This window comes from Rhinolophus sinicus, linkage group LG11, assembly GCF_036562045.2.
Source record: "Rhinolophus sinicus isolate RSC01 linkage group LG11, ASM3656204v1, whole genome shotgun sequence".
NCBI classification, from domain to species: Eukaryota; Metazoa; Chordata; class Mammalia; order Chiroptera; family Rhinolophidae; genus Rhinolophus; species Rhinolophus sinicus.
Window position 1 is genome coordinate 2,585,492 of NC_133760.1, and position 16,337 is coordinate 2,601,828.

Here is a 16,337-nt window from a genome sequence, read left to right on the forward strand (position 1 = left end):
CATCACCTCACTCCCTGCCACCATCAATCTCACTTGGTTTATTGCAACAGCTTCTTAACTGGTCTTCCCATTGTATCTATTGCCCCTTCTAGAACACACCGACACTGCAGTTTCAGTGATGACCTGAAAATGTAAATTAGATTAGATTTACACCGGTCCATGGCTTCCCAACTCACCTGGAATAACATTCAAAAATGTCACTGTGGCTTTCAGGACCCTGGGCGTCCTTGCCTGACCACTCTGGACACACAGGCCAGGTGAAAATATCTGCCTCAGACAGAGAAGCAGGAGAAGGATCACTACCCAGAATATATAAAGAAAGCCTAAAAGTAAGCTATAGAAACAAATAGAATAATTCAGGGAGGGAACAGGCAATTCACAGAAGAGAAAAAAACCCTGATCCACAAACACGTAAATTTGCTCCCCCTCACCAGTAAGCAGGGAAATGACAATATGACTGAAAAGGGAGATGTTTTTTCCCCTTCATCTATGGTTTTGTCAAAAATTTAAAATTTTGATGTAGCCTCCACGAGGGCAATTTGGAGGTAGTCACATTGTCAAAGTGAATTATAATGATAATAAGAGCAGCTATTAGCTAACAGCTGTTAATCAGTATATAGGCATTATTTATTTTTCACCTTCACAGCAATCTTGGAAGGTGGTTTGCATATTATTCCCACTGAACAGAATGGGAAACTGAGGCACGGAGATGCTAAGGACACACTAGTGGCAAACGGCAAAGCCAGAATCTGACTCTAGGGTCTCCAGGCTGCCGCACCGCTGCCCAGCTCCTTCCTCCTCCCTCACCCACCCCGCACACCGGTTGTGGACCACAGAACCGCCTAGGAGTCTGTGCGAAGGCGTTGCCTTAACGAGACGTGGACAAACCTCCATGCCCATCAGCGAGGGATGGAAGTCTCCTCTCCCACTGTGGCCAACCTCACTGAGAGCAGAGCACCACACCCCCGCCACATGACTGCAGGCGCGTCGTCATTGTCGCCCCACCGCTCCCCTCCCCACCTTCCAGCAGGCGCAGGCTCCCCTGGGCATGGGGGGAGAGAGGGGAGAAGGCCGCCCACCCTCTCCTACTACCTCAGCCTCCTCCCCGACCTCCCACCCGCAGCCTTCGCGTCTGCGCAGCCGCAGTTGCTGCGGCGCCAGCTCTGCAGTGCCCCGACTGGGTCTGGTTGGGGAGGGTGAGTCCTTCCAGGATCTCCGCGGGCGGAAGGGGGCGGGAAAATGGGGCTGGGGGAGCGGGCGGTGATGCAGAGACGCGCACGACAGTGTGAATATGTGTGTGTGCCTGGGATGAGGGAGCAGGAACGCTATAGGGACGAGGGTCTAAGGATGGGTCTCCAAATCCATCCGGTGGGCGAGGGCTGGGCTGGGTCTGGCCCTCCATCAAGCGCGGTCTGTCCACCCGCCAGTGGATGTCACTTGAATTTCGGCCTTGGCGCGAGGAGAGCAGGATGACCCTGCGCTGAGCATCCGTACGTGTGTCTGCTCGCTCCTGTGGGTCGCTGTGCACAAGTGTGCTCTGGTCTCGCGGGGGCTCCGTGTCTGTGGGCGCTATGTGTGTCTGGGCACCTGTGTACCCTCCGCAATGGCTGGGCATAAAGGCGCTGAAGTCAGATAGGGTTCGCCCCCCTACCCAGCTGCAATTAGCCGTGTGGCTTGGATCAATGGCCTTCCTCGTCGGTATGGTGGAATTATAACCGTATCTACCAGCGGAGAATTACGGCAAGGGTTAGATTAGAAAAGGACGCGGAGCGCCGGGCGGTCCCTGACACACTCGAGCCCTCAGGAAACAGTGGCTACCGGTGCTGTGATTATTATTGTGTTGGTCGTCGTTGTTGTCACTGTATCTCTGTCCTTTTCCCCCAGCCGATGACCTGCTTGCTTTTTCACCAAGGACACTGAAGCTGTGGTGTCGATTCCCTCACACAAGCATCCCTGTCACACCCACAGATCTCTCTGTCCCCTCCTTTCCTCCCTTTTCCATCCAGACAGATCCAGCTTCTTCTGACCTAGATACCTTGGCTCTCGTCTCTTCCCTCTGCCATCTGCATTTTCTCCTCTTCCCATGCCTTCTTATCCCTCTGCCTAATTAATTCTGATTAATTCTGTCTCATGTTGAAAATAAAACAAAAAACAGTAACCAAAACAGCATGCCCTACCAGTGCTCACTCATTAATTTCCATGAAGGCCATTTTATTTTTTCTTGGAAACTGTGCTTTATGCCCCCCTTCCACCCCTTACCTCCTTCCCAACCCACATTGAAATTGCAAACTGGCAGCCCCAAGGTCTGACCCAGCCCCATCACCTGTGCTATTTGGCTCACATAGTGCCTTCCTTGTAAACATTTGAATAATTATTGGCATTTTGAAAAGCAGATGTCATCTAAAACCACAACTTTCCAGTGTTCTTGAGAAATCAGAACATGAGACACACTGGGCCCACGTTTTTATATGGCAAATGTTGGCTGGGCTGAATAGGGCAACTTCATCATACAGGGCACCAGATCTCTCCACAATGCCCACTATTCCCAATTGCCTTTCCCCATACCATGCATCATTTGCTGTTGGTTCATGTTTTCCCTACAGTAGAGAAGTATTTCTCTGTTTAAAGTCAGCACTTTATAAAAGTCCCAACAATAGTGTTTACAATCCAGCAGAACCAGGTTCAAACAACACAACAAAATTCACGCAATGTGCAATTCCCAAAGGCAACATGTATCTTCATATATATTGAAACAGACACACGCAGCAAACCACGTAAAATTACCTGAAATTGAAACAATTTGTATTTTGTTTCAGTGTTCTGTTTAGTGAGGTCTAAAATACACAGAATAATGGGCGTGAAGTATCCAGTTCAATGAAGGTAGAGCTCAATGAATTTGCACAAAGGTCTTCACCTCCAGAACCACCACTCAGATAAAGATACAGAACACCTCCAGTCCTGTCCCCCAAAAGTTCGCTGTGCCTCTCCCCATGTCTCCAGCCAGGCACAACCACTGTTCTGACTTCTATCAACATCGATTAACTTTGCCTGGACCAGACTTTGTTTTTCATCAATAAAATCACACATATGTACTCCTTTGTGTCTGGCCCTTTTCACTCAGTCTAATATGTACTTTGAGATCCATCCATGTTGTTGCATGTATTCCTTTGTTTGTTTTTTTAGTCCTGAGTAGTACCCCTTTATATGAATAAACTGTGGTTCACTTATCCATTCTCTTGTTGAAAAGCATCTGGGTTTTTAATGTTTTTATTATTAATATGAGTAGCTTTGACTGAATATAGGCAGTTTTGTGTTACAAATACAGCTGACAGCAATATTTGAGGACAGTGTTTGTGTGGACACCCGTTTTCACTTCTCTTGGGGGCGTGTCTAGGAGTGGAACTGTGCAGTGGTAGGGTGCCTGTGTGTTCCACCTGAGAAGATTTTGCCAAATCGTTTTGCCAAAGTGTTTATGCCAATATACACTTCAACTAGCATGTGTGAGTCAGCCTGCTTTTACAATCTATCTCAATGATTTCAAAGGGAAACTTTGTTACAAATGGAAATCCAGTACCACTTTTTACTTTATTTAATTTTATTTACAGTTATTGAGGGTAACCAATGAAAATAAATACAGGGAAAGTAAAACAATATCCTTACATCCTGGCTGGATACTTTGCCTACCTGAACGGGGGTGAGGGGGTCGGGGGGATAGAGAGATGAAAGGCATGTCAGCATCAAGCTGGGACTTTCTCCTTGAGGTAATCAGAGGGCTAAGAAGCGTGCTGAAACCACTTCACATCCATTAGGAAAATACTACTATCAAAAAACAAAACAAAATCAATGTTGGCAAGGATGTGGAGAAAAGGGAACCCTTGTGCACTGATGGAGAGTCCTCAAAAAATTAAAAATAGACTACCTTATGACCCAGCTATTGCACTTCTAGGTACATACGCAAGAGACATAGAAGCAGGGTCTCAAAGAGCTATTTGCACACCCATATTCATAGCATTATTCACAATAGCTAAAATGTGGAAGCAAAAAGTGTCCATCAACCAATAAATGGATAAAAAAAATGTTGTCTATACATATACAATGGAATATTATAGAGGTTTAAAAGGAAGGAAATTGTGCAATACGCTATAACATGGATGAAACTTAAGGACATTATACTGAGTGAAATAATACAAATATTGTGTGATCCCACTTATATGAGGTACTTAGAATAGTCAGAGTCATAGAGACAGGAAGTAGAATGGTGGGTGCCAGGGGCTGGGGAGGGGAGAAGTGGGAGTTGTTTGATGGGGACAGAGTTTCAGCTTTGCAGGGTAAAGAGCTCTGGGGATGGATGGTGGCAATGACAGCACAACAGTGTGAATGTGCTTAATACTGCTGAACTGTAACCTTAAAACTGGTTAAGATGGTCAGTTTTCTATTATGTGTATTTTAACTCAATAACAAAAAGGGTGCTGAAGAGGGAGTACTTTCTCTCACTGGGACTCAGCATTACCTAACCCAGGATGTGTCTACAACGGCCTCCTGGGCTGACCCAGGGGGTGGATGAGTGCAGGGACAATGGCTATGGTGGCCTCGAAGCTGCCCGAGGAACCTGGCCTCTGCCCGTCCAGAGGCATTGAAAGCATCTTGACCTCCGGGGGTCTGGAAGAGAATGAAGCTAGTGGACTGGGTGTGGGGTTAGGAGACTGATTGGCGGGGTCAAGGGTAGAGTGGCTCGTGGGGGCAGACTAGAACCAGAGCAGGGGCAGCGCTTCCTGGGGCAAGAGCAGGTGGATATAGTGGTCATTGGATGTGGGGATGAGAGGCAGGTGGACAATAATGCCTGCAGGGTGGGGACCCAGGAGCACAGGACATGCTTGGGGTGGGGGAGCAGGCAGTGGTGTCTGGGAAGTGAGTTTGAATTTCGGTTTCAGGGGCCTGTGTGACACCCCTCTCCACGATTGGTCATGTAGGAGAAAAGAACACATATTAAATATCCATAATAAATGTGTTGGTTTCTATTATGAAAAAGTTTCACATATACTTACAAGTGCCAAGATAGCACTGTGACTCACCATCTTCCCGGATGCAGCAATCATCATTTGCGTGTTGGCTGTGACCCTCTTTCATCCATTTCTTTTTAATTAAATGATTGGGGTAACATTGGTTAATCACATTATATAAATTCAGGTGCACAACTTTATACTGTGACATCTGTGTCCTCCCTTGTGTGCTCAGTCTAGTCTCCTTCTGTCACACCAATTCGTCCCACCATCGACACCCTATGTTAATTGCAGTTCTATTTACAATACCCAAGACCAGGAAGCAACCCGGATCCATCGTCTATTTCTCTTTATGTCACCACAGAAATATTTTAAAGTGCACCTCAACCATCACATCAATTCACCCCACACACTACAAAAATATCTCTTTTTTAAAAAAAAAGTGGATATTTTCTTATCTATCCATGAGGCCATTTCAAAAACAATCGGTGACAATTCCTTGGTATCATTGAATAATCCAATCCAGAATCAAATATCCTTGAGTGTCTTAAAAATGTTATTTTTCACAGAAGGATTCTTTGAATCTGACACAAAACATGGTCTCACATGCATTTGATTATTGAGTCTCGAACTCCTTTTTGAAGCCCTATGCTTTTAAAAATCTGATATAACAATTTATATTTGCATAACCCTTAGCAAGAAGAAAATGCTTACAAGAGCTTTTTTTTTTTCCTACACCAAGAGAATTTACTCCTTTTTCTTTTTCTTTTTCTTTTCTTTTAATTACTGCTCACAAGAGCAGGCAGTGGATTATACATATAATGCCAGGTTGGTAATACAGACAATTTCCTAAAACCACCTTTAGAATCTCAAGGTAAAGGGCTGCATAATCATGGCATTATAGTTCAGATATCTTCTTGCAACAACCTCTGAATTTCAGGTTGACAAGATATGGAATAGAATGAGAATATTAAATAATATTTAATTTCAAGTTAGACTTTTAACCTGTACATGGCAAATGCTTTTTTTGTTTTTGACAACAAAACAGAAGGTTGGGGCTGCAGGAGTTGAAGGGAAAACGGATCCTTCCCTCTGTAGCCAGAGGGCTGCTGGGGGTGACTGTCACTTTCTAGAAACATCTGGCTATATATTTTAGGACATGGAATGTGTGTGTGTGTCTCGTGTGTGAGTGTGCACACATGTGCCACTCTCTGGCCCCTACCTCAAAATGCTATACTCCCTTCCGTGGTTTATTTGTCTCTGGAGCACTTATCCCCATTTGACCTGCTGTCTGTCTCTCTCCCTCCACTAGAACATGGGCTCCACGAGGGCAGGGAGACCTGTTCCCATCACTCCTGTGTCTGTGCACCTTGAAATAGTGCTTGGCCCACTCTGTAAATATTTGTTGAATGCCTAAATATCTGTCCGTCCTCAGGATCCAAATCCTGTGCCTGGGGAACCCAACGGACCCTTGGACAGGAGAAGGAGAAGCCTGCCTTAGAAGTGCCACCTCCTGGAAAGATGCAGAATCTCAGGCCCGAGCAGATCCGGGGGCTGCTGGAGCCGGAGAGGACCAAGACGCTGCTGCCGAGGGAGAGCAGGGCCTGGGAGAAGCGTGCCACCTTCGCCAAAGACTGGGTGTCAGTGGAGGTTGGGGCCCCCATCTGTAACAGTGATGAGAAAGGTGAGGGAGCAGAGGCCCCATGGGAAATGGGGAGAAGGGTCATGGCAGAGCCTGGGAAGGACAAGACATTTATTCCTTCGCTCATTCATTCAACAAATTTTTATGGAGCCTTGTGTCAGTCAGCTTTTGCTGTGCAACAAGTCACCCCAAAACATATTGGCTAAAAGTGATAATCATTTCTCTGCTCATGATTCTACAGTTAAGCAATGTGAGATGGCCTCCAGGGATAGTCACCTACTGCCTGTGCCTGCATCTGCCCACACAGCTGCCGTGAGCTGTCAGGATAGCTGGTTGACCTAAGACGACCTTATTCACACATCTGGCTGGTTTGATGGTGCTGACTTCAGGCTAGTGTTTCCAGCAGGCTGGCCCAGGCTTATTTTCACGGAGTGTTTACAGAGCAAGAGAGAGAAAGCCCAAAATAACAAGCACTTTGAAGTCTCTGCTGGCAACCCAGTCAAAATAAGCCACATGGTCAAGCTCAGCATCAGTGAGGGAGGAGCTGCCCGAGGGCGTAGACACAGGGAGCAAGTTGGAAGCCATTGGGGGCAAAAATCTACTACAAGCACCTATTACGTGTCAGGTGTGAGGGGTCCAGCAGTGAGGAAGAGGGCCTTAGGAGAGCTCAGATTTCAGTGGAGAAAACAGACCATAAACAAGTAATGTGTGATGAAGACAGTAAAACAGGACAGTTGATGGAGAGCGACTTCCACGTGGTCAGGACGGTGAGAGCTGCATGACAAGGACCCGGGTGTCCTGAGTGCTGGGGAAGTGTGCTGAGGACAGGCAGAGATAGTGCACATGCCTGACCCGGGACCCAGCAGCGCCATCAAGCTTGCTGACGGGAGGAGACTGGGCCAGTGGTGGGCAACTCCCAGACCTTCGCAAGGAGTTTGCGTGTTATTTGAGTATTGGGAAACCCCAGGAGGCTTTGAAGGGAGAAAGACAGGGTCTCCTTTCATTTCAACAGATTTCTATGACTGAGGGGGTTCTCCACAAGGGGCGCTATTGCGTCCCACCTCCCCTCCTCAGGGGATGTCACAAAGTCTAGAGATATTTTGGGTTGTCATTACTGGGAATATGCGACTGTCATCTAGTGGGTGGAGGCCAGCCATGCTGCCAGACATCCCACAGGCATAGGACAGCCCCACCACAAAGAATTATGCAGCCGAAATGCCAATGACACAAAGAGGGGAAACCCTGCGTCCAGCGCGTGTGATGATGAACTGTAGGATGAGGAGGTGAAGAGTGGAAGTTGGGAGGCCAGTCAGGAGACTCCTGCAGCTGGCCCAGGGGTAGAGGTAACCTAGCTAGGGGTGGTGGTGGACATGGCGGAAGCGGAGAGATCTGAGGATCAAGAGTTGTCACTGGTGGGTGTGGGCGAGGGGAGGACTAGAGCAATAGCAAGGATGCGTCCTGGGGTTTTGGTCCACACAGCTGGACAAAGAGTGGTGCCACATGCTGAGATGGGGACCCCTGAAAGTCACCCCCACAGCAGAATGGAGGCTGGCTTCTACCAGGGGCAGGATCCTTCTTGCACAGGGACAAGGGGACCTGAGACAGAAGTGAGCGTATTATGGACCCCAGTTTGGAAGTGATGAGGAGGCATTGGGCCCCTAGAAGGGCCCCGGTGCAGGAAGAGTGGGAAATACCCACTTTTGGCCTGATGCCTACTAGTTCTGTGCCATTTCGGGGTAAGAATGATATTGGAGCTGGAATGTGGGGAAATTTCCCCGTGTGCAGCTGGGAGCTGGGAAAGCCTCCACCATCCTGGTTTAGTTCTGTGGCCTTTTCTTCTTCTCCCTCACTCAGTTTTAGCCAGAAGCCTGAGGAGAAGGACTATCTTACCCATTGGATAGGTGAAGGAACAGAGGCTCAAGTGGCACATCAGTTGACACACTTTAAGTCTTCTCCTGGTAGAAATGGGATCAGAATTCAGGTCTCTGATTCTTTCTGCCCGACCTGGGCCAGTGTGTGTGTGTGTGTGTGTGTGTGTGTGTGTGTGTGTGTGTGTGTGTCTTAGCAGAAAAGGGATAGGATGCTAGGTGGGAAGAGCAAGCAGCACCCACCCAGCTGGCCTGGTCATTCACTCACAGCTTCTTTCTCCTCCACTCCTCACACCCCAGATCTGTCTTCACAAGAGACTGGGCTTCCCCAGGAGTGGAGCTTGGTGGAAGAAGACTATGAGACAGAGGAGTCTCAGGTAAGTTGTGTTCCCCCTCTTTCACAAGTGTCCTGCCCTGCAGAACTCAGTGGGTTGTCACATTCCATTCCTCAGCTTGGAATTTGCCTGCCACAAGTCTGTGAGCTCCAAGAGGTAGGAAACAGGACACGTTCCTAGTCAGACATGGCGTGGAGGGTCTCCATGTGGTGTCTATAACTCCTACCACACATACCCTCAAGCCTTCACTCATAAATTCATCGTAATTTAACCATTCACTCATCTGTCCCCTCATTCAACCACCCAAACTTTCATTTGTCCATCCATCCATCCATCTACCTATCCATCTGTCCTCTCATTTGTTCACCCAACATTTCATTCACCTGTGCATCCACATACCCATTCCATCATCCATGTATCTAGTTATCTATGGACTACTTACCCACCCATCCATCTATATGCAGCCAATCCATCCATTCAACCCACCTATTCATCCATATACTACTTGTTGGCCATGGTAAGGATTTGGCTAGTTTTCATCCACCTATATGCCTACTCATCCATTTATTCATCTCTACCCACACACCCATCCATTCATCAACCCATCTACCAGCCCATTCATTGATCCATCCACCCATCCGCTATTCATCCATCCATCCATCCATCCATCCATCCATCCATCCATCCATCCACCCACCCATCATCCATCATCCAGCATCCATCCATCCATCCATCCATCCATCCACTAACCACCTACTAGGTTTTAATCTAAATACCGAGAATGAAACCAAACAGAATTATCAAGCACATTCCTTTCATTTAAAGACCTAATGTGTTATTTTTGAGGGGGACACAAGACATTAACATAATAACCACAGTTATGTGAAATAATAACCACAGTTCTTTTATTTAAACAGTTATGTTTAAAAAATCACATAAGCAATCTAAGTAGCACATGAGTGTCCCATCTCCCAGTCATGTGTCTGAAATCCAGGTCAGACAGAAAAGAGATGTATTGATTCACAGTGGAAGGAGGGAGGCAAAGCAGGATGGGGCAGAAGTAACTGCTGTCACAATGGGATGGCTCAAAGAAGAAGACATTAATTCTGTGGCCAGGAGGCTTATTCTAGAACATTCTAGAGAGCTGGAGACAACAGACCTGGGATTTGGGGATGAGCAAGAATTTCCCAGGCAAAGCAGGGGAGGGAACAGAACGTGCAAAGGCATGGCAGGACGGAGCATGCCTTTGGGGGAACTTGGGAGTTAAGGGGAGAGCAGCGGGAGATGTGGGTAAAAATCGGGTTGGGAGGAGATCGTTCATTCATTCCACAACTATTGTTTGAGCACCTGCTATGTTCCAAGCAGTATTAAAGGCACTGAGGGTACAACGGTGGATGGGATAGAATGGCGCCTGCCTTCATTGCGCTTATAGTCACTGAGGTAGACAGACAATAGGCAAAATACGTCGCTGAACTATACATCATGCTGGATGGCAGTAAAGTGCTACAGAGAAAATAAAGCAGGAAGGGGCTTCAGGAGTACAGGGTGGGGGTGAGTGTTGCTGATTTAAGAAGAGTATCCAGGGAAGTCCCCCAGTGAGGGGGAGATAGAGGGGTAAAGATGTGAAGGACGTGGGAGAGTGAGACTGGGAGATTTCTAGGGGTTCTGGGCAGAGGGACACAGCAGGTGCAAAGGCCCTGAGGCAGGAGCTTGCCTGGCACCTGTGAGGAACAGCAAGGGGGATCAGTGTGGCTGGAGAGGGCTGACGACAGGAGGCTGTATTGGAGATGGGGTCATGGAGGTGATGGAGAAATGATGTAGGGCCTTTTTTGACCACAGTAAAATGTTGGTTTTTACTGTGAGTGGGGTAGGAGCTATAGGAGCACTCTGGCAGAGGAGTGACAGCCTCCGGCTTGTGTTTTAACAGGACTCCTCTGCCTGAAGTTCCATGCCAAGAGGTTGGGTTCATCTGTGGGCAGTGGGGAGCCATTGAAGGGGTTTGAGGGTTATAGCAGTCACTCTGGTGGCCTGTGTGGAAGGAAGGGGAGCAGATGAGGCAGAGAGAGAGATGTAGAGACCTCCAGGTAGAGAACAAATGGGTGAGACTAATACGGCTGAGAGCTGCCACTTACCTGGTGGATGCTACCAGCCAGACGTGACTCTAAGTGCTTCTCATCATTAACTCATTCACTAACTCAGCACTCACTCACTCTCATTATTAACTCATGAGCTTTGTGAGGTAGTTACCTCAGTTTCCCTCCTTTTAACCTGAGGAAACTAGGGCAGGGGAAGCACCTAGAGGCCTCTGCGGCATCATTTATTCATTCACTCATCTACCCCATCATGGCTCATCCAACCAGCATTTCTCTTCTTTTACAAGAGTTTTTTTATATTCACCACTACCTAGCTTTCCAGATAACTCATTACATCATTTCCATCCCTAAAACTTCCCTGATATTTTAATAGCAGTTGCCCTAAACTCATCATTAATTTGGAGAACTGTCCCCGTTAACCATTTTGTCTTCCCGTCTTCATCATGGTATGTCTATCCACTCACTCATTCCTTTGGCAAATACAGAGCTTGTACTCTGTGCCAGGCAGTGCTCCAGGCCCTGGGGTACAACCGTGAGCACACCAAAGTCTTTGCCCTCATGGGGCATGGAGGAAAAGAAAGCTGGGTGAAGGAGATGGGTGGCACTGGCATCTTCCATGGGAAGGAATTGGGGCATATGGTTCTAAATAGAACGGCGAAGAAAGCGTTTTCAAGGAAGTGATGGAAACCCTGAGATGGAAGCTATGGCCGAGAAAGCCTTAAGAACACTGGGGGGAAGGCATTTCACGCAGAAGAAACCACAGCTACGGAGGCTGGGAGGTGACAGGGGCTGGGGCAGAGTGAGTAACGCAGGAGTGACCTCAGCTTTAGCTGACCCATGGGGCAGAAGTGGGAAGGGGAAGGGTGAAGTTCAGAATAAGGACCAACATGATGGCTTTGCCCAGGGTGGTGGTAGTGTGGTGATGAAAGCTGCAGTTGGATAGCTGATGGGGGCCTGAAGGAGAGATGTGGGGAAACAGCATGAGGAGCTTTTGGGGGTGCAGGGGAGGGATTTGGGACATGTCAAGTTTAAGGTGCTTATGAGATACCCAAGTGAAGATGGCAAATAGACAGTGAGACTTGTAAGTCTGGAGTGCAAGGAGAGGGCTTGGGCAAGACACACACACACACACACTGAAGGGTCATTAGAGAGTAAAGATGAGATTTAAAACGTGAGACCTAACCTACCACTTTGAAATTTCCATCACATGTACCATTATTCCGATATTTCCTCTGCTGGGGAATAGGCATCGTGTGTCCTTTGTCTTAATCTAGTCTTGTCACTGTACAGTTTTTAATTCAAACAGCTTTTTAGTTGATACGCCAATCCCAAAGTCCCATCTTCCTGCAGGTAACAGTGGTGACCCCTCACTTTCAATACTTATGCTTTTTTTTTCTTCTGTTCCAGGGCTTTGTGGAGTGGCCAAAAGCCCCACAACAAACGACCATACTCTTGGTCCTGTGTGTGCTTTTCTTGTTCCTGGTGTTAACAGGGATGCCTATGATGGTTTACATTTAACTCTAACGGTGGCTCTTGTCTTGAAAGAGACGCCCTGTGTCCTGTTAAGGAAGGGTTCTGATTAAACACCAGGAATAGGTATTGAATATTATCAAATGCCTTTTAAACATCCATCGAGACGATTTTGTTTTGTATCTAACCTTTTGGTATGAGGCTTTGCATTGCTGTACTGCATTGAACTTAAGACAAAATCGACTGTAAAATATGTTATTTTGTATATCACTGGGAAAGAAACAAATGCTACTTAATTGTAAGATGCCACCAACTGGGAGATGCATCCTCACTTCAGAGAACGTAAAAAAAAAAGTGTAAGTTGGGTTCGATGAAACCTGGTAGATTTCTTCACATCACATCATCTTTGTCTTCATGGGATGTGGGGCACCACCCTTTTCAGAAACTGAATTTTATTTCTTGATATTTTCTGTGGGCTTTTTGCCTCTACCTTCACATATAAGATTCATACTCTCTTTGCCAACTTTGGGTATCATGGCTAAGCTTGCATCATAGAAGAACCAGAGTAACTTTTCTCGTTTTCTCTGCTTTCAAATAATTTCTGTAGCTTGAGAAGTGTCAATCCCTTGGCACTGAGAAAGAATTAGCCAGTAAAGGAGTCAGGTCCTATAGCTATTGTGGGGACGTCTCTGCTAATGCTTGGACAGTTTTCTCAGTTTTTTTCTGGTGTTGTCAGTTTATTATTCCTTTTTATGTCACTAATTTTGATGATTTTTAATGTTCTTTTATTCCCTGGAATAGTCTTCATTCCATTGAACTTTTCAGATTATCGGCTTAGTGATGCATATTTTTTTATAAATTAAACAAAATCTTATCTTCCTTTGGTGCCAACCCCTTTCAACTTCTGTTTGTGGTTTACCCATTATTCAATTTTTCAAAGGCTTATCTAATTTATTATTTTTTTTCTGAAGAGGCAGCCTTAGGATTTATTTATGTCCATTATTGCTCTACTTTGTAATTTGTTTTCCTTTACTATGGAATTGTTTTATCTTTTATTGTTTCTATTCCTTGTCTCTATTGTTGAGTACTTAATTCATTTACATTCTCTTTTTACAGAATTATTCGCTGTAATTCTGTACTGAATGGTATAAATGTACTTCTGGTGACAGGCTGGACCACATCTGAAAGTCTGACCATTCATCTGCTTGTTTATGTTGTTGCCTAAACATTAGATTGCGTGTCTCTAAAAAGTGCTTTGAAATTTAGTGATTGGGTTTATTTAAAAATAGCTTTGTTTTCTGTATTTACTGCACTGTGAACAGAGAAAGTGGACTATGATATATTTGCTCTCAAAACCTTTTTAAAAAGCTTTTATTGTGGCCCAGAACATGTCCAAATTTGTACATGTTTCATGGACGTTTAACAGGAATATGCATTTTCTGTCTGTAGGATTAAAAACTCTACATGTCTGTTAATTAACTCAGTCTTATTTATCATGTTGTTCAGAGTCATTTGTTACTTAACTTTGGCCTACCCTCTCTGTCAAAAACCAATACGGTTAAGTGAAAATCTCTTAATATGATTATGTTTGTCAATATAGTTTTATAATCTTTGCTTTATGTATTTGGAACCTGTGTAATTTGATGCGTATCATAGTACAGCATTGTTATGTCTTTGCCAATTAAATAATATATGTAAACACCACGCACAGTGCCAGGCATATAGTAGACACTCAATAAATGTTAGTAAAAACCTGATTCTGAATCCTTAGTCAAATATCAAATGATTGTCTTTAACCAATTTAATCCTTTGCCTTAAATTTTATCTTGTCTAATAGATAAACTTCTTTTATCTTTTAAAATTCCTGTATGTGGGTGGTGTGTGTGTGTGTGTGTGTGTGTTTAGACTGTCATTTTGGTTTAACAGGATTTCTGATGGCCTCTCCCAAGTCTGCTGGTGGACTTAGGGCTGGGAGAAATATGGGATCCTTGCTCCCCATCCCTCTCTTGGGGTGATGGCATCCAACAAGCCACAACTGGCCCTTAAAGGAATACACATCTTGACTGTTACATTCCTTAGCATTTTACTGGCTGCAAATAAGTGGAGCTCAATTCAAATGAGCTTAAGCACAGACATGAATTATTCATTCACATTGCACCAAAGGTCGGGATGAAATTGGCTCAAATTATAGCAGATTCTCGGGGTCTAAACTATCACCGGGGTGCCTTTCCTCTCCATTGACCTCCCAGTTATGCTCCCTATTGGGGGTGAGCTCCCTGTTTCTCCACATGGCTGGAGGGATGGCTACTGCCACCCCTGTGCTCACCTCTTCCATGTGGCAAAGTGGGGACCTCAGGCACACACACCCGCGTCCTCCATAGCTGCTCTGCCACAGGGACAGGACTTTTGAAATAAAGGACAGAGAGAACAGCAGATGTAAAGGCCAGAGTTAGGAAGGAGCTATGGGGGTAACAGTCAGAGAATGGACTGCAGCCAGGTGTGTGGAAACGCCGGGATGCACGGGAAGACCATCCTAGACGTCCAGGACTGCGGGTACGTGTGGGGACAGAGGAGGCTGTGCTGGGCTCAGACAGCACCACAGTCCTAACCAGATTTGTGGGATATTGAAAATAATCATGATGCTCATGGAGCTCATATGAGCAGTGGCCATTCGTTTGGATGCTATCACGTGCCAGAAACATCATCACATTGGTGGTGAAGTATCTACCACACCCCTGATGGGCTGTTTTCCACCTAACAGCCAGGTGGAGCCCATGAAACCATAACTAAGACCATTCATAATCTACCCACTTCAACTATACAAGTCAGTCCTCATACAAGCCCCTCATGTGCCCGCCTCAGGGCTTTTGCCCTGGCTGCTCCCTCTGCCTGGAACGCTCATATAGCTGTCACCGCCTTCGGGTCTCCGCTCAAATGTCGCCTTCCTACAGAGCCCTCTCCCGACTACCCTGGAGTAGCACCCCGCTTCGTAAGTTTCCTCTGCTTGTCCATAGCCCACATCGCCACCTGAAAATTATGGGTCAATGCATTTCTCGTCTGGGACCCTAACGGCCATTTCTCCTCGTCTGGTGGCTCACCCTGGAGGAACTGAATCCTGGGAAGGCTGAGTTGGGGGTTATGCGGTTCAGGCTGTGCCTCCCAGGAACTCCCCGCACACCCGCACCAGCTTGTGGGACCCCACCTTTTCCAACCCCCTCCCATACATGATTGAACCTGTTCTGTCCACTCCTGGAACAGAACATGTTGGACCAAGTTGGATACTATACTGCTGCAGTATCTGGGAACATGGTGGAGGGGGACATGTGTCAAATATGCAAAATCTAAAACCATAGGGAAAAAATTGGGATACCCTTCCGGCTACCAGGTGACATCTGGCTTGTAATTCTTATCAGGAAACCGCCTACTCTGACTGTGGGCGTGGTTTCCGGGTCCACAGGACTGCTGCATGCTGCCACCAGGGAGCGGCGTCAGCATCCTGTGCTGTGGTGTTCGCTGCAGCTGAATGCCAATTCCTTTTCCTCTTTACCTTGTCGGTAATCCCTAAATTTCAAAAGCTCCGAAACCAGTATTTTTGCCAACTCCTCCACCAGGGGCTCGGACCCTTCGACAGCTGTAGAGACTCTGGGCAGACTCACATCTCCCTCAGGGTCCTGCGTCTCCTACAGCAGGAAGGACTCAGGGTCACGCACACCCCTGCCTCCCATCCCTGCTCCACTGCAGGGACTGGAGGTCACAGCCAGGCAATCAGCCAACATGGGAGACAGCGCCCGAGCAATACTGTCCACACGCAACAGAACTCAGCACGGGAGCCTCTCACCATTGGACACAGCCCCGGGCCTGCGCATTCGGAGGGTGCCCAAGCCCCTGCGCTGACGCACTATGACCGACCAGACTGGCTCTCCTAAGTC

At 46.7% G+C, this 16,337-nt stretch overlaps 1 protein-coding gene across 1 annotated transcript; it reads left to right on the forward strand.

Moving 5' to 3' along the window:
- The first annotated feature begins 997 nt into the window (after positions 1-997).
- On the forward strand, positions 998-14,165 carry SMIM17 (small integral membrane protein 17). Its single transcript, XM_019716927.2, has 4 exons — positions 998-1,196; positions 6,436-6,684; positions 8,811-8,887; positions 12,346-14,165. The coding sequence occupies exons 1-4, from the start codon at positions 1,049-1,051 to the stop codon at positions 12,454-12,456; spliced, it is 585 nt and encodes a 194-aa protein (XP_019572486.1). The 5' UTR covers positions 998-1,048; the 3' UTR covers positions 12,457-14,165.
- Positions 14,166-16,337: the final 2,172 nt, after the last annotated feature.